This window comes from Diplotaxodon limnothrissa, linkage group LG7 (assembly GCF_057381915.1).
Source record: "Diplotaxodon limnothrissa isolate DT_005_m linkage group LG7, D_limnothrissa_male_GT1.1, whole genome shotgun sequence".
NCBI lineage: Eukaryota > Metazoa > Chordata > Actinopteri > Cichliformes > Cichlidae > Diplotaxodon > Diplotaxodon limnothrissa.
Genome location: NC_140602.1, coordinates 51620810 through 51642020, shown reverse-complemented (window position 1 = coordinate 51642020; position 21211 = coordinate 51620810). Strand labels below are relative to the sequence as shown.

The following is a 21211-nucleotide window of genomic DNA, read 5'->3' as shown; positions in this document are numbered from 1 at the left end:
GAAGCGGTCTGGCAGACCCAAAGCCACAACTGAATCAGAGGATGAGTTTCTGAGAGTTAACAGCTTGTGTGATACTGCCTATCATCACAGGACAACAGCTTCAAGCACAGCTTAATAGTGGTGATAGTAAGCAAGCCTGCGTTTCACCTGTGAAGACAAGACTTCAAGCTGCAGGTTTGACAGGACGAGTTGCAGCACGAAAGCCACTGCTAACACGTCAGAATAACACAAAGAGGGTTGGGCCATGAAACACCGCCGTTGGACTACTGAAGACTGGAAGAAGGTATCATGTTCATCACGTTCATCCAGTCACATGGTACGAACTGAAATTAACCCACAGGTTATGTATTTATGCATGAAGACATGCTTGAGACCACCTGAAGTTTGAGGTTGGCATGGTTGATAGTGTTGGTCTAAGTATTTTAGAAACTGATGATGTGAAAGTTTACTGGGATTTTTCTGCAAACACCTCTAAGGTTTACACAGAATCATCATAAAAAGAGAAGATAACCATTGAGTGGCAGTTCTCTGGATGATGAATGTATAACCAGACTGCTTTGAGATGATGGATCCATCTGGCCTTGTGTCAAAGGTTCTGGTTGCTGGTGGTAAAATGGTGTGGAGGATAATTTCTTGGCACACTTTGGGACCTTCAGTACCAACGAATCATCATTTATACACCACAGCTACCTGAGTATTGTTGCTACCCATCTTCTGATGGCTGCTTCCAACAGGATAACACCATCTGGCAAATCTCAAATCATTCTTGAACATGATAGCGAGTTCACAGTGCTCAAATCGCATCCATAATCTCCAGATCTCAATCAGTAGAGCACCTTTGGGATGTGGTTAATGACAGATTGGGAGCAGTGTATTAAACAGATCACAGTTCTGATGCGTGCTTTGTCTGAACAAAATGCAAGAGAAATGGTGATGTTCTTTATAAAAATTATTTATTTTTTTGTACATCAGATTCAGTTCATATATCTGTGCTAATGAGGACACATACACTCTGACAAACCAGTGCATTACAGTGAAGATTTCACAGCAGTGTAGAAGGCTGGGCTGGAGCTCACTTTGCTTGCTACAGTTCCTCGGAGTTGTGATCTGTAAGTAAGCTCTGACTGAACAAAGAGAGGTGAACTCCACCCTCGTGCGTGAACCCAACGTGGCCACACAATCCAAAAATTGACTAACAGCTACACATTCTCTATATACAATTTATTACATGTGCTTTAATGTCACCAGTGGAGTGAGAGCTGAGGAGTATTAAGAAACAGAAGAGCTGCCTCTTATTGTTGCTTATTTCCCTCAGCATTAAGACATAGTTATGAGGGGAAAACGCTACAAAAAGAGGCTAGAATATGTTTCTCCTCAATTCAGATTATAATCTCTTCTAAAATATCGGGCAGCTGTGCAAACTTTGGAAACAAAAAGGTACAAATAAGGTACTTTAAAGCAAGAGAAAGCCTAGAGTGTGCTATGCTTTGTGCACACTACAGCCACCAGAGAATCCCTTTACAACACAGAGGAAACTAGTGAACAGTTGGACATATATTTCTAAACTGGATGATTATTAAGTTCCTATTTTGCAAGTTAAAAGGAAATCAAAGTATCTGCTGTGATATCTCAGCCTCGGCATTCAGAACACAGTCATTCAACAGGTTCGAAATATCATTTTCAATCAAATGAAACCAAAATAGTGGATACAAACCCTCGTCTTTATATATATATATATATATTTCACTACGGAGTAATTATACTTTCAATACTTTTAATCAAAAAATACCATTATTTACATATCTGCATACATCTTAGCACTGAAAATGTGACAAAAGCCATATCATTTTCTCGAGTGTAAATTGTGTATATTTATGTCATTATTCATGATATTTGTAGCACCTGAGCAAAATCATTTCTCTGACCACCGATCTGAAAACCCCCCAAAAAACAAACAAACATTAAATTAAATCCAAACACGATCCTGTACATGTTAAGCTTTACATTTGTGACCAGATATATTTACAGTACAATCAAAGATTTGGATTTTGAGGACGCGGCAGTCTGTATCTCCATGGTAACCGAGGTGATGACAGATTAATTACAGACTGCAACTTTTCTTAAGTAAAAAAATAACAATTGCATTCAGGTTTTGGTCTTTAACAAACATTTTGACATTAAAAATGTGCCATTTTATACTGTTTAAATTCAGCAAGAACAACAACTACTTAATACCTAATACAGTGTTTCAAAAACCTAATCAAGCAAAAGAGTTTCACACAAAGGTGTAAGCTATCAGACAGACTGGTCCAACACACGGAAAGTTCACATATTGTCTCAGAAGCGTGCATAAAAGTAGCAACTTTGGATCCTCATTGTGAAAAAACCTGAGTACTTTTTTTGCCTCTAAAGCTGGAGTGCAGCTGCAGGAGCTCTGAAGCCTTTGGATTTCTGCTGTATGTCACAGAGTTAGTTGGTTAGATGGTGCTTTTTTGGCCAACTTGGTGCCTTGCAAGTGATGGTCTCCTCCGTCCCGCCTCTGGCTCCTCTTCTTGAACTGCTTGATGGGACTTGATGCGTACTGTTACTGTTTGTTGGTCATGTTGAACAAATAGCATGTGCAAATACTTCTGTATAGTCAGTGTGTCCGTCTCCGCGTGTGAGCCAGTTTCATTTCGGCTCCAGTGTTATAATCTAGCGCTTGGAAAATCAAAGAGTTTAGAAGTATTTGCAAGCTTTACCTGATAAATGCCAGTGCAGGAATCAGTGAAGATAATGCTGTTTGTGTTGTTTTGTTTTCCAGGCAGTCAATCTGTCACAGCACTAATATCAGTGGGTCTTATGGCGTTTCCTATGTCTGTCTGTTAGTTTGTAGGTCCTGATGGTGGGTGGCTGTTTGGATACGTCACTCTGCCTCTTCCTCCTTTGGATAGTCCCTGGATTTTCTCTTGAAAAAGCCAAACTGGAAGAGCAGAAAAGTGAGTCACAAAACCACTTAAAACAGAAAAGGATACTTTGACATTTTTGGACATATGCTTATTAGCTTTCTTGCTGAGAGTTTCTGTCATCATCTGTCTTAAAATCAGGATTAAAGCATAAACTTTACATAAACCATCTTGTGGTTACCACGATTTTCCCTGCTAGCGCTATGGCCGTACATGTTTTGGCTTTTTGGAGCCAGAAGTGATGATCTTGAGACAAAAGTTTTATCAGCTAACAATATAAAGCCCAAACACACATAGCCATTTGAAACACTTAAGTTTTTTAGGCATCCATCCATTCTCTTTCACTTATCCAATTCAGGGTCCAGGGGGGTTGACAGGAGCCTATCCCAGGGTGAGAGTCGGGGTACATCCGATGGTACAGGGCTAACAGAGACAACCATTCACACACCTATAGGCAATTTATAATCCTCAATTAACCTAATCCTGCTAATTGCATGTTTTCGGACTTTGCAGGTACTCTGGAGAGAAGCCACCACTGTGACGTAGCAAGCTAACCACTATTCCACCACAATTCTTTTGAGTGTGCTCTGCAGTGACAAGATGTCACACGGTCACAATGATTTGAAATAGTTTGCAGAATATTACCTTCCACAGAATGAAGATAACGAGTGCTAAGATGAGCAGTCCTATCAGGATACTGACGATAATGATCCAGAACGGGATTCCTCTGACAGTATCTTTGGAAACCTGGATACTGACCTGTTTAGAGGAAAAATACAGTACATACTCTAAATATGCACATATATGTAAACATACATAAGCATTTAATGATAATGAGATGTCACATGCTTACTATACCAGAACCTTCTGACTTACACTTCTGGTCATGTCGTTGCTGTTCACTTCAAACACGTCCTCCTGCTTCCTGATGTCCAAAGTCCCGTTCACCACCAAGTATAGACCGGAAAACTCGCTCTGTAAAGATAGATATTTAAGTATTTTATTTCCTTTCTGTCCATCAATCAGACAGCTGTCAGCCTGCTTTTTTTCCAATACTATATTGTATTTAATATTTATCGCAACCCATGAGAAAGAGCTGGTCAGAGAGAGCCAGACAAGCCAAAAGCACCCAGCGACGTCGCATCTCAAAACGTACCTCGATAAACGTAGGTTTCCACAATCTGAACGCCACGTTGAGCTGAGCGATCTTTTGGCCTTCAGAAATCGAGCAGTTAAACGATTCAAACTTTGTGTGGCTGTCTTGCTGCAGAGGAAATTAAACACGTAAGACGGGTGCAGGAAGAGTTCAGCGATCTGTAGAACACGAATGTCATCACTCACCAGCAGGTAGTTACTGAGCGTCTCTTTTTCCACTTTCACCTCTTTAACCTCTGAGGAGTTAATTTTAAAAGGATCGATCTGTCCTTTTGTGTCACACATCATCTGCAGAGTAGGGAGAAAACGACACGGACGTTGGTCTGTTTCTTCGCATACGTTTGCATATCCATGGAAGCACACTTACATTTGAGTAGGTGACGTGCGTCAGGTACAGTAACGTGTTCTTCCTCGGAGACTCAAAAGGATATTTCACTTCAAGGCCAAGGGTTGGAGTCACCCCGTCATGTAACTTTTCCACCTGAGGACATGTGAGACACAGAAAAGGAGTGGAATTCATATTACCGACACCCTGCGCCACATGTGAGCTAGAAGTTCTGTGCTTGTATTATAAATCATCCAAAATGATCACTGCGTGCAGATGTTACCGTGTAGGTGATGTTGACCTCTTCTCCAATCATACTGATGTCACTGAATTTCGAGGGGTACTTATCCTCTTGTGTTATTTCAATGTGGTTGTTCAAAGGCGACCTGAAAGGGACATCCTTTTTACATCCTTCACTTCTCAATCAGAGCTTCAGACGCAAAATGATGTGTCTAATAAAGTTATAGGAAATAGAACCAAAAGTCTAAAAAAAGTACACTCTTGAGGTCTTCCTAATTCCTTACAGTCCAACTTCACTAATGCTGAATAAGCCATCAGTCTATGTGCATTAACTTTACCTGCATTAACATATTTAGGCCACTTGCTGGCAGCACAAGATGCAAACAAAGGCAAATATCACCTTCCAAACATTTTGAAAGGATGTCAATACAACATTCATTCTTCTTTTAACCCCATTTTACAGCCTGAAAAAGGTCAAGGGTCAAACTATGTGTGAGAAACCCTAAATAACCTTAAAGTAAAAGCAATTAATGAATTCCACTGACTTTATTAATCAATAAATGTTTTGTTTTTTTGTTTATTCTTCTTATTACTTAGTAAATAAAAGCTGCTATATTAGACCACGATTCTGCCACACCTGTCCTACATTACCAGCAGTGGTAATTACCAAAATCATGTTTCTATAGTGGTTAATCCAGCAGTATCGATCAGCTTTTAAATCTAAATGACATTTTTAATACTAAAATATAATAATTGTTGTCGTTCATGAATTGAAAATGAGTTTGAGTGGTTGAATGTTATGTGTTTATACATTTCCATATACAATCACATCATTCACAATCCACAGACTACAAATCCAGATGACGGTGCCGTTATCGTTACGTGCATGTTGGCGTGCATCGTAAGCTCCTGGCTTGGTTAACAAGGAGGGAAACACAGCACAATGACTGACTCGGTTGTGGTACTAACACCTTTTTATTCCAATATAAAAGGAAATGCTAATATTATTATTATCATCATCAATAATATTGGAAACTTTTACTTGTCTGGCTAAAAAAAAGAAAAGAAAAGTGAATAATGTAGCTTTAATGCAAAGGTGTCGATTCACAGCTACTCACTTTACATCTACTTTGAACGTGAGTCCAAGTTCATACTTGACAGGGATGGAGATAGTCGCTCTGTTGTCGTGCATGGTAGAGAAATCTTCTTCATTGTCACTACAAAAATACAATTTACATGCATACGTAAAATTAACAGAACATCCATCCACCATTTTGGACAATTAATCACAGAAATAAGCAGAAACAAATCTTTTTCATCCTTTTTTCCAGAATTATTATTATTATCCTGATGATGTGCAGAAAGATGGAGGGATCCTCTCACCTTGTAGCTGTCACGGTGAACTCAATTTCCTTCTGAAAATATTTGAGATTCACCTCAAATTTCACTGTTATTGTTTCCTGTGGATTTGACATCAAACCATAGGTTTAGTGAGCAGAGGTAAAGAAATATTGTACAGGTAAGATGTTTTACGGATCCTGCACAAGGCAGATGAAACTAACCTCTTCGTTGTTTCCCAAGAAGGGGTACCCCACCTCAATGCTCACTTCGGTGTCATTTACAGTGGTCGTCTTTGTATCTGGCTGAAGAGTTGTAGTCACAGAATTACACGCATTGCTTCAGTCCGTAAAGTCAAGTAGCGCAGAGAGAGGAGGGAAAGGGTTCTTACCTCTACGTTCACAAAGTTGATGTTTTGTGTAAAGTTGATTTTCACGTTGGTGTTATAAGCTTTGTCTTTGAGGTTTTTAACGGTGATATTCAAATAAATGATTTCCTTTTCTTTGATCAATTTACTGGAGAAGTACATAAAAAATAAAAAGTCAGAACGGTTGGATGCGATGCACACACATCAACACAAGGGTGCAGTCATACTCTGGACTCGGCTGAATGACTCCAAAACTACGACTTACAACACATCAAGTAACAACTCTGATATGAGAAAGAAATAGTACAGAATAACATTCAAGAAAAATATATATGTGTATAAATATACACAAACCCATTTCTGAAAAAGCTGCAATTCATTTAAATTCCTGTATTTAACTGAAACCGGTGCAAACACGGAAACAAATGCTCAAACTAAGATCTGTCATGCTCGTTTTTGGTTTTATAACAACGATATAATAATAATAATTCCACTAACCTTTGCTCATCACATTTAGCCTTCAGGGAGAGGTCAGGAATGCACGTCTGAGTTTTGTTTCCACAGTCCATTAAAGTAATCTACAAGACATTTTTAAGAAAATAACAAATTAAATATTTCCAAAAGCTGCATTTTTACTTGGCCTTGCAGAATGATGCTTGTACGAGTTCAAGATCTGTACATACAAGATGACTGCGTGACTTCACAACTACTTTGCAAGCCAATCGTGGTAAAGACTCAAACTCTCATAGCCTCATATTGAAGTATGAATATACTCAGTCCAGTAGATAACTTGTGAAATTAGCAATAAGAATGAAAATAAGCTGCATGTTTGTTTGCACCCCTGAGAAGACGTGTTCCTTTAGATGACCTTCATTTCCTTTGCCTTTCCCCCCTGAGAGTGTTTCAGGCTCACAGTCGCATTTGTTCCCATTCCTAATAGTCTCCCACTGGACTGATAAGATCAACAGTATCTTCTCTCCCAAAAAGGATGGGATTGGAATATCATTTGCAGTGCAATGTCAAAAGAAAAACACTTCCGTTTGATAACTTCCTCTTCTCTGGGTGTTTGTCCCCTTCTCTTCCTGTCAATAACAATAACAGGAGAGGTCCCCGTGACGCAGCATGAGGGGAGACGGGATCTGCAACATATGTGGTTGTGCGTTTACGTGTGAGCAAAGATAACAATGCGACTAATGCGTACGGGCTTTAAATGCATTTTCTAGTGCATGCTGAAGCTGAATCCTCCTGTGATGTTTCCCAGCTTTGTCGGGAAACATCACGCACTCCAACCAATAATCTGGGAACCCTCTTGTTAGAGGAAATATGCATGTGGGGGTGTGGGAAGATGGTCCTGGCTGCTGGTGCTGAAGCACTAATGGGGGCTGAAACTGAAGGATGGTAGTCAGCTGTTGCAGAAGCTAATGCACTGTATCAGCAGCCAGAAAAGAAAACCCGTGTCCTCGCTACGGGATTATAAAGACAGACCGGGGTCAAATTCTTCCTGTCTGCAACTTTAAATGTTCTGCTTAGTGTAACTAGTCGATTATTTTACTAAAAGAAACCATAAGTGATATAAGTGGTCTTACATTGGCATTGATGGATTTGGGAAGACTTTCATCCAGCACAGGACCTTCTTCATCAGCTTTTCCGAACTCCACAGACACAGTCAGAGGTCCTCGGAAGTCTAGCCGTTCCTGGGATAGCGGACGATGAGGCAAAGCAGGGAGGAAAATAAAAGGCAGAGGGAGAAAAAAAGTGAAGAACAATGGAGGACTTTAAGGTCAAAATTCACTGGCTGCTTTCTGACGCTGAAGCTTTGCTGCATCAACTGCAAACTGATTCTTTCAAAACAAATGTGGTAAAATGGTGAGGTGAACACTGAGCTGTGTAATGATATGAGGAATGCTTTCTTGGCACAGTTCACTCCCTTCAAGTCAATCACAGCTTAGATTGCACAGCATATCTGAGTACTGCACCTGACCTTTGTCACCCCCTTTTAGACACTATTTAAGGTCATCTAGTGGCTACTTCCATAATGCCCCTGTTTTGATTCTCTGGAAGAATTGAAGGCGTTTTCAGAGCAAATGAAGTCTCCAGTGTTGCTGTGCAGTCCTTGATAAAGTGTTTGCCGAGTCTATTTGCAACACTTTGCTGGAAAACCATTCAGCATTTCACTTTAAGCCAGGGGTGGGCAACTCCAGGCCTCCAGGGCCAGTGTCCTGCAGGTTTTAGATTTCACCCTGGGTCAACACACCTGAATCACAGGATATGTTGAGGAGGTCATTTAGCCATTTAAATCAGCTGTGTTGGATCAAAGACACATCTAAAACCTGAAGGACACCGGCCCTCGAGGCCTGGAGTCACTCACCCCTGCTTTAAGCTAAAAGAAATGTCAAACGGATGGTAGAGCAAAGGTCAGAGGTATTTGGATTGGTCCTCTGGGGATTATAAGAGTCAGCGTAAACTTTTGCTCCTGTCCATTTAGGAGATGTTGAGGCAGTGTTTTCACTGGTTAAAAGAAAGCATCATCATGGTGGTAGCAAAGTCCTTCATCAAAGCCGCCAAAAAAGCAACACTCGCTAGCGCCACGGACGTCAGGACAGACACAGGTTTGTGACAGTCTCTGCTACTGAGAAAAAAAGCAATTTACCAAAGTAACTGAGATTTATTTGTGTTTGTGCGATTGTGCAAAGCCTTCATATGATGGACACACGCAGATCCAGTTTGAAAGAGGTGTGTCACATTGAGGCGCTGCCTATGATGAAGTCCTTCTTGAGACCGTTCCAAATGCTGATTAAAACTCAAAGGACGCTGATGAAGAGCTTTTAACATGAAAGTGCCGCATTTACAATCAGCAACACTGAACTGCACAGACTGTGCCTGTTGCTTAAACAATTAGAAACCACACTGTTTATATTTTTCAGAATTTCAGTCACTGATATTAACTTTATTTGTATTTTAACTGATGCTTTAGCAGAGACAAATATAGACGCGACGCTTCTTCCGTGCTTGTTAAATTCTCGACCTCTGCCTGAGGACAAGTGGGAAGTCTCTGGTCTGACTTGCACACTTGAACAGAGCAGGTATTCATACTCAACATACATAATAACAACAGCTGTTTCCAACGATTAGCTCCTCTTTCCTTCACTAAAGGGTTAGCCAGTCAGAGAAATCCATGGCTGGCACGAATGCCAGGAAGCAGAAGCTGCCCAAGAAGACGCTTGGTTTTAAAGTAGGTGGTACAGCAAAGGTTTAAAAGCTTTTAGCAGTTACAGGTAAAAGTAGTCAATGGATCACTACCTAATTCACCTTCTAATTCACTCTAATCACTGTTTCATCCTCACTCCTTTCTCTAAGTGTCTCCAGATAATTTATCGGCCAGTGCGGCACAAGGTTTAAACGGAGCATGCTTTGATCAGGACGGGGTCTGTTTCATGTTAGGTCTTCCTGCTCTGCATAGGACAGCTTTACCCTCCCTCCTCTCTGGCTAACAGCCCTAAAACACCATTAACATTTCCAGGAAGCCCTGAATATAACTTTCACTAATGAGCAGCGCAGCAACAAAAGGAATCCACTGTGTTTAGTAAATGCAGACTGAAAATAAAGTCAGACTTTGTACAGGTAAGAAAACACAACTTGCCGACATCATGAAGGTTTTCTCCATGCATTCTTTCGTTCCGTCCATGATGGTGAACTTCTGTGTAGTCCTGCGGTCATTTTTTAAATCTTTGCTAATAAATGAGGCCCTGGATGTGGCACGCAGACTGTCCAGTGTTATAGTATAGGTCATATCTACAAGACACAAGAAGTTTGTTTTTTTTAAATGTGGTTATAAAGAAGAAAAATAAGGGAGAAAAATTGCAGAATCAAGTTGGTTTGTTACATGACTCACTTGCAGTTGTTTTTACAGTCGGCTGGTTGGATTTGACTCTGTAGGTAAAGCACAAGTTGGTCTTCGCACAAATAGATTTCCTATTGCCGTGTTCACACTGGTGCTCAATCTGCTGGAGGTTGACTTTAGAGGGGTTGAAAGTCATGCTGGCATGCAGCTCTGCAACATCTCTGGACCTGGTAACACAAATGAAATGCATTAACTACTAGAATACAAAGCACGCAGGAATAGTGCGTGTGCAGTTCAAGCACTGCACATCCTGCACACAGTACTGCAACGAACCACAAAGTAGTACGTTATAGCAGCACGTTAAATAGATGATGTCACTGATGCAGTCAGAGTAGAATAAATAAGTTTTCACAAAGGAAGGAACTAATGCATCTTGAGAATAAAACTTGGCTTCAGTTCTCGGCATCCAAATGTTAAGCTTTCTAAAACAGAGCCAGCAGTCCTGGAGGAAGAGCCTGCCTGCTGCCAAATCCTTTTTAAACTCTAAGTCACTTGGGAAATGGAGTTTTCACACAGCCTAGTCGAAGCTCTGTCAGTAGAAGTTGTGGGAGAAAGTCTGCCTTGGAGGTTAAATCATGCTGTTGGCTTCAAAACTTTGTGGGCTGAGGATGTATGCTGCTCTCCAACTGTGAAGTAAGTTGCGGGGGCTTTTAAAAGAGAAATCACGAGGAGGTTGATGGTCACCAGCCTACAACCCCAGTGGGACATGCACAGCTGTCTAAACCCTGATTAATGCAATGGAAAGTGGACATGTATGCTGTCTCTGGGCTGCAGCGCTGCTGCTGCTGTTAACGATTGAAGTGGAATGTGTGGTTTTTGCAGTGAATGTTTGTATGTGAGGATGGGCCACGACTCACCAGAACAGCGAGGCCCCTCCCAGACCTCCTATAGTGATATCAGTGATTCCATCTCCATTTAGATCCATGACTCCATGTATGGACTGACCAAAGAATTTCACCTTTTCGCCATCGCCACCTGCAGGAATATGCTGAGGACACAGCAACAAACAAAGCAGGGGATATTGAGGCAAAACTGCAGTTAATTTAAATCCATTGTGGTTATAATAGTGATGCTAACTTGGGTAAACAGTATTTGCACAGAGCGGAAGCATCTGTAGCCTTATCTAAAGTATACTGTAATGAAAACAACAACAACAGATCTTTCAGTATTATAAATTCCATCTTCTCACCTGTACAAATTTCTTTTTGAGTGATTTCTGGTCTCCGTGATAGATGTAGACAGCCCCTCTGTGGTCATTTTCAAAAGGCGCACCAATCGCCACATCATTATACCCATCAAGGTTAAGATCTGTCACTGCTGCAATGGCTGTACCAAACCGGGCGCCGCACGGCTCATTTTTATTGGTGCAGCCGGCTGATTGGAGCGTACAGCAGGACTGATTAATAGGCTTTAAAGTATACTCATGCTTAAATTTGTTATTCTGTAACGGAGGAAAAACAAAAAAAGCTCTTTTATTTTGTGACTTTTAGCAGACGTCTGGCAAAAGTTATCCGACTGAACTAATTTTCTGTACCTTGAGCCTGTAGACGTAGACTCGTCCCTGCTCATCTTTTTCTGGGCCCATGTACATTGGAGCTCCAACCAACAGCAGGTCAGTCAAGGAATCCTTATCCACGTCAACAGTCTGAAGGACGCTGCCAAAGTAGGAACCAATCTGCGCAAAGCCCCAAATCATCTTTCAGTGTTTACTCCACTGAATTCATTCAACTTGCACATTATATGCAGTAAGCAGTGAACCCAGAGAGCCCACATTAAGCCACAGACTAATATAATATAAACTAATATAGCTGAATGCTCACAAAGAATTTGGTGCATCTTGTCCTGAATATATAAGACATAAATATGCACACATTTACAGGCATAGTCATCAATATTTATATTATTGTGCTTTTATGTATTTATTTACTATTTATTGATATATTGTAAGCTATCTAAGGAGCTGGGAAAGAAAAGCGTCTGGACTTCTTTAAGTTGCTTGAAGACGTTTCACCTCTCATCCGAGAAGCTTCTTCAGTTCAAAACTGAAGAAGCTTCTCGTATGACAGGTTGTTATATTACTGTTTAGTGTGTCTATATTAAATATGTTGCACATCACTTGTTTTGGGGGGTTTTTTTTGCATTATTTTATTTGTGTTTGGATCAGGCTGATGACTTGTCATACAGGCACATTTTGTAGCCATATTTTAAAAACTGCTCCTTTATAGCACACTATGGACTAAACATAGTGTTGCACTTCCTTTTGCCAGGAACGAATGGCCTGGAGCCACTTACTGACCATCTGCCCAACCAGTCCTTGGAGTTCTCTCATTGGCCAATATCCATGTGGATGTGTTGCTGGATTTTCTAAAAAAAACCCTTTTCAGACTTTTTCCTCTACTGCGAGCTCAGCAGATGTAAATGAAGCTATTGTTTCTATAAATAATGGCTTATGTGAATGATGTGTTTTTACAGTGGCTCTGATATGTAAAACACAACAGCGGACAAGGTGTGTTTTCTATTAATTACTGTGTTTTGCATCTTTCCCTTTCTTTTATTATTTTCCTTAAAGACACATGTGTAATTAGCTTAAGATAGAAACTGCGAGTTACCATCTTTAAGCTTCTCACATCTCCAGTGCAAAAGCGCCCTGAGGAACTGAGGCTAGCCAAGCCTGCCAAAGACTCACCTGTTCTCCTTTCAGTATCTGCGAGATGACGATTCTGTTGTTTTCATCGAGTCGGTAGATAACAACGCGGCCGGTGTGGTTGTACCGCGGTGCACCTGTGATGTACAGCTCTCCCTCAGACGTGGATGCTGACTGCACATCATACCCTGCGGAGAGTGCATTTACAAGCACGTTTTTTCAATCCAAACAGTACGAACCTTCAGGAGTGTCACAAAAGTATCTGCGATTTACGATTTCTCTAGAAAAAAAATGCACCCTCGCTCTGTTTATGGGATATTTTTAATGCCTCCTCTGGCAGCTGTTTACTTCTGCGTGTGAGAAGGAAACTGTAAAACACTGGAAAGGAACACACACCCACTTAGAAAAGCGCACCGCAGCTCTGCGTGCTGTAGCCTGAGCATTCGGAACGAGCATGTGCCAACAGCTGAGTTTATAGTGTGCGAGCTACCAGCGCTCCATCTAATGACATGTTGATTAAATAACTTGATACTAAGATACCACGGCTGCTTTACGAGCCATAAAAGGCATCAGCATGGAGCGACGAGCCTGTGTATTATTATTTATGTGACACAGAGAACAGAATCTGCTTTCGAAGTCAGACAAATGACGTACCTATTTTCCCCCTCACAGCAGAAACTTCCATATTTATTCTGCAACTTAATTTTACATCAGAAACACTTAGATCAGATCTAGGTTGGTGGAACAAAAAAAGGTGTGTATTCCATGTATTTTAATTCAACGTGCTAATTTTTTTTTAGCTTTAACTTGCTTAAGATTGATATACTTTAAGAAATCATTAACATATATAATCTAAATAAATAAATAAAGCGTACAGTCAAAGAAGAGGAGAAAACAGGAAGACTGTTAATCAGGCAGTTATAAACATGAAGCAAAAATATTTTTGTAAACTGAAATACATGAAACCAAAGTTTATTCATCAAATTAATTAATTGCTAAAGTCATTTTTTAAATTTTATTTATTTATCATGACTTCATGTAATTCTTCAGACTCCCCAAATGCAATAAACAGAAGTATACACATACACGGCTAGTCCTGATTCTCCATATTAAGGGAAAACAGAGAATGTAAGCCTTTTTACTTTTAGGCTGCTTTAAATGAGATTATATCCAACAAACACAGCTAGTACTTAAAGTGGCCTGTGGAGCTTTATAGCAAAGTAGGCCTGGATATTTAGATGGTAATAAAAGCATCATAAAAAGCAGCAGCAGTAGCATTAAAACTATTCATAAATTTGGTTCCATAATTGACATAAATACATATGAGAAGCCAAAGGTACATATTATAAATAGCCTCCTGAGTAGATTTACATTTTTTTGCACTGTATTAGTAATGTTGTTAGAATATTTATTCCTAACAAACTCTGACCCCTTCATTTTTAAGGCTAAATATGTATAATATGTAAACATGTTAAACACGTTTCACCAAAAAACATTTAAACAAAGTCTCTTTTATAGTAAAGGCTGCTATTTTGCATCTAACAGCACTAACGGGTAATGTAAGTACACAAGAGCAAGTGTTGTGCAGAGGAACTCACTTAAAGGTCAGTTATTATATATTTTTTTAATCCATGAAGACTTTAAATTTATATATCAGTGACATTTAAAGGAACTATAAATTTTATTAAGTTTCCACTCACCGAGGTACGCGGCCAGCCTTTCATTCCTAGCCTCTTTCAGTGGGTCAAAGAAAGCATCTTTCCCTGGAACCACGTCTCCTCCAGGAGTGTACATTACCACTGTCCCGTTCCATTCATAAGCTCCCACTGCTCCCAGTAACACACCTTCCTAAGGGAGACAACAGACAAATATGTGGTGGAAAAAATAACCCAATCCTTTATTTAAGCAAAACAGTGGCTCCATAGTGTAGTGGTTTACACATCTACACTAACAAGCAAAATATCCCTATAGAAATTTTACTTTGAGGTAGACTCTGCATTTCATATACACTACTTAGCCCCTCAAATGTAGTGGTGGTAAGCAGCAGCAGAGTGCAAGCATCACAAAGTTATATTTAAGTTCTGCACTTGTGTGAATGCTCTTCATCAGAGACCTTCAGGATCCCAAACAATCAAAGTTGCACCGCTGATGGGTGCTTTTCACAACTTTCTGTTATTATAGTTTTTTGGAATCTGTTTGGTAGCAATATTATGCAAAAGTAATAATAAAAAAAAATGAAAAAATAAAATAAAAAATGATACTATGGCACAAATCCAGATTACTTTATTTTTAAATGTAAGAAAGAGCACTGACTTTGGCATACGACTGTGGCCTTTAAGTGCACATTAAGTGCAACTTAAAAGTACAGCTATTGATCCCATAATAAAATAACAAGCATATACGGTATATTATTTCAAGTGAATATATCTATCGCTCTTTTTTGTCCAGAGGCAGCACAGTTAAGTAATAGGAATGGGAGGGGTTGCAACAGGACATGACATCTTTCATTAGCCACAACAAAGTGCGTCGAGTGGCTCTTTCCCACTAATGACTGCTAAAGTGTGGCGTCACATGTTTAGGATTCAGTACTATGACTCAGCTTAGGAGCCAATTCAGAGTAAGAGAGAGTCAGAGGAGATAAGAGCAGGAGGAGGAACATAAAAAAGGGGCGTTTTTTTTATTACATGCAGGAAATAGATACTGAATTTATCCAATCAGCCTTCTGACTCAACATCCCTTACAGACTTTTCTGCTGTGTACATCTTTCATTTGCTTTCCGACTCACATGGCAGTGAGCAATTCTCAAGTTTCCCAAAATTAACCCACAGAGCTGAATCACCAAACAGCTGTAGATGGACCAGAGATAACAATGCGGTATTGTGTCGGGATGAGTTCAGCAGTTAACTTCCTTGCTGATGAATCCATGTCCGTGCAAACAGTTCACTTTGATTCCACAGATAGAGCAACTTATCACTGCTGTGATCTCAAAATATGATTCATCCTTCAGCCATTTGGTGCGGTCTGGGTGCAATAAGTGATTTAGCAGGACCCAACTATTCCTCTGTAAACAATCTATTTGGTAGCAGTTTGGTGTATTAATCACACGTAAACAGTTGGACTGAAACTTACGTTTGAGGTGTGAGCACTAAACCCAGTTTGGGACATCTCCATCTGAATGGGGGAAGTGGAATTTCCACTTGTAGCTGAAGAAAGGGAAATTTCCGTTTAGCTACATGTACATAAACCACAGATAATCACATGTTGTCAAATCTGTTTTTACTTCGAAACATATAAAGAATATGGGTCTGAAACTTAAATATGGGTATCGTTTGAAATTTAGGGAAATATTTGTCTGTGACAGAACTGAAGTAATATCTTATGTTAGCTTAACATGAAGAGGAAGATAATCAAAACGATGGGCATTAATACCGTTTCCATGTGTGCCATTTAATTATTTCTAAAATGAATGTGACCAGTGAGGGGTGGGTCTGACTGTGAAATGCTAACGACTCATCAATCAGAAGTTGATAGCCAGTAAACATACCTTTTTCAACACACCCTGAAATGATGAACTGAGCCCACAAAGTCATTTATAGATGTCTGTGTCAACACGTGTTTGCTCATAGGGGGTTCATATGATTGTTGGAGTTTCCTCTATTATCGTGGGTATTCACAATATAAAACACTCACTTTTGTTGTGAATTGGCGCTATATAAATAAAGCTGATTGAATTGATCATTTGCCTTAAATGTCTTAATTGTTAAATGTGTTCAGCATGTAGTTTTTATTCATACCTATTGGATCTATTTAGGGGGGCAAGGCTAGCTCCTTCCTGCTTTTGTCGGTCTTTGTCGAACTATTTCAACATCCATTTCTTTGACAAAAGTGAAACTGCTAATGTGGCTTCAAGAGCATGCATATTTTGTGTCTATGCGTTTACCTTCCAAGGCCAAAATCCTGCTTCCCAGTGTATCCACAATGTTCACTAAAGCAGCCTCATCAGACACATTGAAGAAGTGGTCTTGGATAGGTTCACTGGAGATATTCTGGATCTCTTTGATAAACTTTTGCACCTCTGATAGAGATTTGTTCTGGCGACCGTAGTCCCCCAAAACCTGTAAACGAGAAAGTACTTAACATTAACGGATAAACTATTCTGACCAAAAACTGAAACATCACAAAATATTTTGTACTCACAGCGATGCCAAATCTCTCAATGTCATCATGCTCACAAGCTTTGATGACCTTTTGTAGATTATAGTAGTCGTGTGATTCTCCATCAGTCACAATCACCATGACTTTCTTAACTCCAGGTCGTGCACCACGCTCTGGCATGAAGGCTTCCTCTCTGAAATGCAATTAACTTCAAAGTTACTCAGACAATCCTGACTTATGCTAGTTTTTTTTTTTCTGACGACACATCAATTGCAACACTATTTTTTAATTTCCTCATAAGATTTGAATTCCATCATGTCTGAAAATTTATCTGCAAGGCCAACTGGAAGGCTTGTGCTATTTTTCTTCTAACAATCTGCCCATGACAATTGTCAAGCAGACTTGAAATGACAGTTTCCTATTCAAATATCCATTAAACCTTGCCAAACCAGAAAGACTCAATTATTAATTGTGGTCAACCGTTGCCGGGTTTGCCCAAATAAGACAGCTAATGTTAGGTACCTGGCAGTATCAATGCCCAGGAAAGTCATCGTCTTGGTGCCAGTGTGCTGAGGAAGGACTTGGACAAAATCCCGCAAAGCAGGCATGTTGTCAAACTGGCTCAGGTTGACCTGATGACTCACGGTCTCGCCATAAGACACAATGCCCACCTAGAAAACACGCATACATTCACACATTTAACATGTAAACTTTCTCCTATATTAAATTTCTCTCTATGTTCTTCTCTCCTCAGCTTCTCCCCCCAGACAGTCTGCAGAGGATGTGGCTGAGGTCTGGTGAGCTTGATATGACACAATGTTCTTTATACAGACTGCAGAGGACTTCAGCAGCCATGGAAGATTTGACTTCCAACCACTAGACTCCACAGTAGGAAGACTTTCCAGTGCTTCCCTGTGGAAAAGTCCACAAGCTGTGAGCCAGATCAATGTAACCATAAGAAAAACACATTCACAGAGCGATCCAATTCAAGTGGACAGAAATACACTCAGGTTCAAACTTAGTGAGCGAGAGGTTGAATTTACTTTAAAGGCTGTAAAGTGCTCAGTTTATGAACTTTGCTTTATAAAGGGCATCTTACACGTGTGGAAAAATTACATAATGGAGCACAGTAAAGTCATTAAACATAATTACTAACTAATATAATCCTCCATTCATTCCTTTTCTATATCTGATTGATGTTACATAACTATTCCATTTATTCATTCATGTATGGCTGTGCAGCCTGCACTGAACGCACACATAAACCACTCTGCAAACGTCTATAGCCACTCTTTATTTCTTTATTTTTTGAAATGATGGATGGAGTGGGTAAAGGCTTTTTAAAAGTACTGTATATGCAAAGAAAATTGGCTTTTTTAGTTTGTTCTTTAAATAGTGCAACTGACTTGTGTCTGTTTAGGTCCGATCTCAAGTCTCCCAATGAACTTATAGAGAAACTCCTTAATACTCGACCAGGGGTAGATACTGTTAGATCCATCCAGCACGATCACAAGGTCCATCTCCTTCCCGCACTCTGGAACAGAGCCAAAAATGACATTTAATTAAAGGGTACGTTTAGTTTTCAGTTTCTCTCTGTAAGCACTAACAGGGGTGCTGAAAGCTGAGACTGGACTTTTTTCTTTTGCTTCTTTTTACTTTTGGCTAGTCTACACAAGCGTATTTGATTTGGTGATTTTTCTCCTAAGTAAGACATCAGGTTATGTAACACGTTCAGTCTGTTTCCTGTTTACTTGCGCCCACGGTAAACACACAAGCTCCAAATCAAAATGTAATAACGTAGATCAGTGTGTGTGTATGTGTGTGTGTGTGTGTGCGTGCGTGCGTTGGTTTATGTACGTATAAGTTGGGGTGAGGGGTTTATAGAGGGTAGCACAATGGGGGAACAAAATGAATATTTCTGTTACAAAATATGGACTTTTTTGTTTTTTTAAGGCTTCTACTTTTGTTTTACTAGGTTACATTACAAACATTATTATTATTATACAAGAAGAGAATCTGCTAGCATAATAGGAATAGTGAATACAGGAGAAGAACGTGGAGTGGGATGTTGTAAACGGACTTCATTCATCAAAATGTGAAGTTATATTGATCGTGTTGGACAACCTTGTTATTGTTGCCCATTCGAAATGTCTGCTGCACCTACCATACACGCCTAGTTTTTTTACTGACCATAGCCAAGCATAAGACATTATTATGTCATAAACAAACTTATGCATCCAGACCAAGAGTGGAAATTTGTGTGACAATGTGTCCATAAAATCAAAAGTATGATTTTTCTCTTTAGTAAAATTTGGGTGAAGAATCATTAGGTGACTATTGTGTAATTTTGAATAGGAGGAGTGAACTGTGGAGGGACAAATGGACCCATCGCCATCGCATGTCTTTCAGCTCAGTGAACTAGAAATCAGTTTTACTTCAAAAGGTGACAGACCTGTGTAGTCAATTTACTGCTGTGCATTGGTGGGTGGTAAATGCTGACAACAATTACAATTGCCATTATGTATGTAGCAGATAACACAAATAAAAAGGTACAAAAAAGTCATCCTGGTTTTATCATTTACCTGTGGAGGAACTAGAGTTGACGAGTTGTGAAATCTGTTGTAAATATTCATTTTAAACCTTCAAACTGTAGAAACCTAACAACTATGATTATATTAATTATAACAATTACTTGAGGCAAGACGTCTGTGTAGGAACAATGTAAGAACTGTATTTCTAAAGTCTTTTTGTTTCATTCAAAACTTTTTTTTACCTTCATTCATTATTTAGAGGATTAAATGAGTATGAGAAGTATACAATAAGTCTGTGTATATGATTATTTGTGGTAAAGTAACAGTGATTCAGAAAACCTGAGGGAATGAAAGAGAAAATGACTGTACGCTGTTTACTCTAGGGTTCTTTCAAAGCTGTTTCCATCCAGGGAAACGCCATGCAAGCCCAGTAAACTGTCTCCTAACTTGGGCATACAATGCAGCAGATGGGCTGGGCTGGACATGAGAGGGATGGGGGGGGGGGTCGTCACAGACAAGTTTACATTAAGAAGAATGCTCTAATCTCTATGTTCGCTGAGGGAGTGTGAGTTTAAAGTCAGGGTCCTGGGTGGTACTAGTATGACGAGGAGATTGCTATCTCTCAACCCAGACAGACAACTTGTACAGACAGCGTCCTGTCTTGAGCAGATTTTCTGTACTGTACCTTGATATTTTGTAAAAGAGTTGAGGATCTGGAAGGAAGAGCTGACATTCGTACAAACTCCTGAGATGAAATGCTGCGGGCCGCACTTGTAGCCATACTGAGGACCACACGCCTGTGGAAACAGGACACACATGCATACAAACAAACAGAGACTCAAAGGCTGTGACTAGTTAGTTTTCCACTATTATGAGGTCATGGATGAGAGGAGAGCTACTGAAGACAGAAACAAAGAGGAAAGAACGACTCAAACTGAGGATGACATCAAGAGACTATTAAAACCCACAAGAGGTTGATTCAGACTGTTTCTCTTAAGAAAAGGAGAAAAGGAGACAGAACAGAGGAAAACTGCTAAAGGGAGCAGGCCTTTACTTAGAGGGAGGGGTTAAAGTGGATAGAAACAGTCTGGAATGGCACCTTTAATTTACAAGTAATTAAATCTGTTAAGTAACTGACTACATATTATTTTTGCTTCCAGATGATACCCCACGTACATCATCCACACATTTCCTTCTCATTCATAGAGAACAACAACTTCTCCAAAGAAAGCCTTATTGGCTACATCATTTACAAACTCGTGTCCTGGTGGATTAAATGAAGAACACTCGTTATCTTGTTTTTTAGAATTAATAAATGGGGCTGCATAGACTTATTCGGCCTGTATTTTTCATGTATTGATTATAAGATGTTTAGATTATTGATTTATGTGCGTCTATGTAATGTTTTCGTGGTCAATTAATATCTAGATACAGATCTGAGTTGTGTATTATGTGATATAGTTTGTTAATTTTTTGTCTTTCAGTGTGTTTCTGATAGCGTTAATGGTGTGTGATCTATGTATGTGCTTGGAGCAGGCCGTCACTTCTGTATGTTGATGAATTGCTGATCGTTGCTACCTGTGCTCATTATAGCTGTGACTACATGTGTA

The 21211-nt window shown here is 39.7% G+C and overlaps 1 protein-coding gene across 1 annotated transcript in view; it reads right to left on the bottom strand.

Moving 5' to 3' along the window:
• Positions 1 to 991: 991 nt before the first annotated feature.
• Positions 992 to 21211, bottom strand: part of itga1 (integrin, alpha 1) — a 67578-nt gene continuing 47358 nt past the window's right edge. Inside the window, exons 5-30 of the mRNA XM_085359889.1 lie at positions 20287 to 20398; positions 18477 to 18604; positions 17593 to 17741; positions 17113 to 17263; positions 16856 to 17030; positions 16045 to 16118; positions 14616 to 14763; positions 12958 to 13103; positions 11806 to 11946; positions 11461 to 11712; positions 11129 to 11259; positions 10263 to 10438; positions 10011 to 10162; positions 7957 to 8064; positions 6869 to 6948; positions 6395 to 6518; positions 6228 to 6308; positions 6049 to 6125; positions 5784 to 5882; positions 4709 to 4811; positions 4468 to 4581; positions 4287 to 4388; positions 4102 to 4209; positions 3822 to 3920; positions 3591 to 3704; positions 992 to 2962 (exon numbers count right to left, since the gene is read on the bottom strand). Of these exons, the coding sequence (XP_085216015.1) occupies positions 2906 to 2962; positions 3591 to 3704; positions 3822 to 3920; positions 4102 to 4209; positions 4287 to 4388; positions 4468 to 4581; positions 4709 to 4811; positions 5784 to 5882; positions 6049 to 6125; positions 6228 to 6308; positions 6395 to 6518; positions 6869 to 6948; positions 7957 to 8064; positions 10011 to 10162; positions 10263 to 10438; positions 11129 to 11259; positions 11461 to 11712; positions 11806 to 11946; positions 12958 to 13103; positions 14616 to 14763; positions 16045 to 16118; positions 16856 to 17030; positions 17113 to 17263; positions 17593 to 17741; positions 18477 to 18604; positions 20287 to 20398 (3201 nt within the window). The 3' untranslated portion in view covers positions 992 to 2905. The remainder of the gene's footprint in view (positions 2963 to 3590; positions 3705 to 3821; positions 3921 to 4101; positions 4210 to 4286; positions 4389 to 4467; positions 4582 to 4708; positions 4812 to 5783; positions 5883 to 6048; positions 6126 to 6227; positions 6309 to 6394; positions 6519 to 6868; positions 6949 to 7956; positions 8065 to 10010; positions 10163 to 10262; positions 10439 to 11128; positions 11260 to 11460; positions 11713 to 11805; positions 11947 to 12957; positions 13104 to 14615; positions 14764 to 16044; positions 16119 to 16855; positions 17031 to 17112; positions 17264 to 17592; positions 17742 to 18476; positions 18605 to 20286; positions 20399 to 21211) is intronic.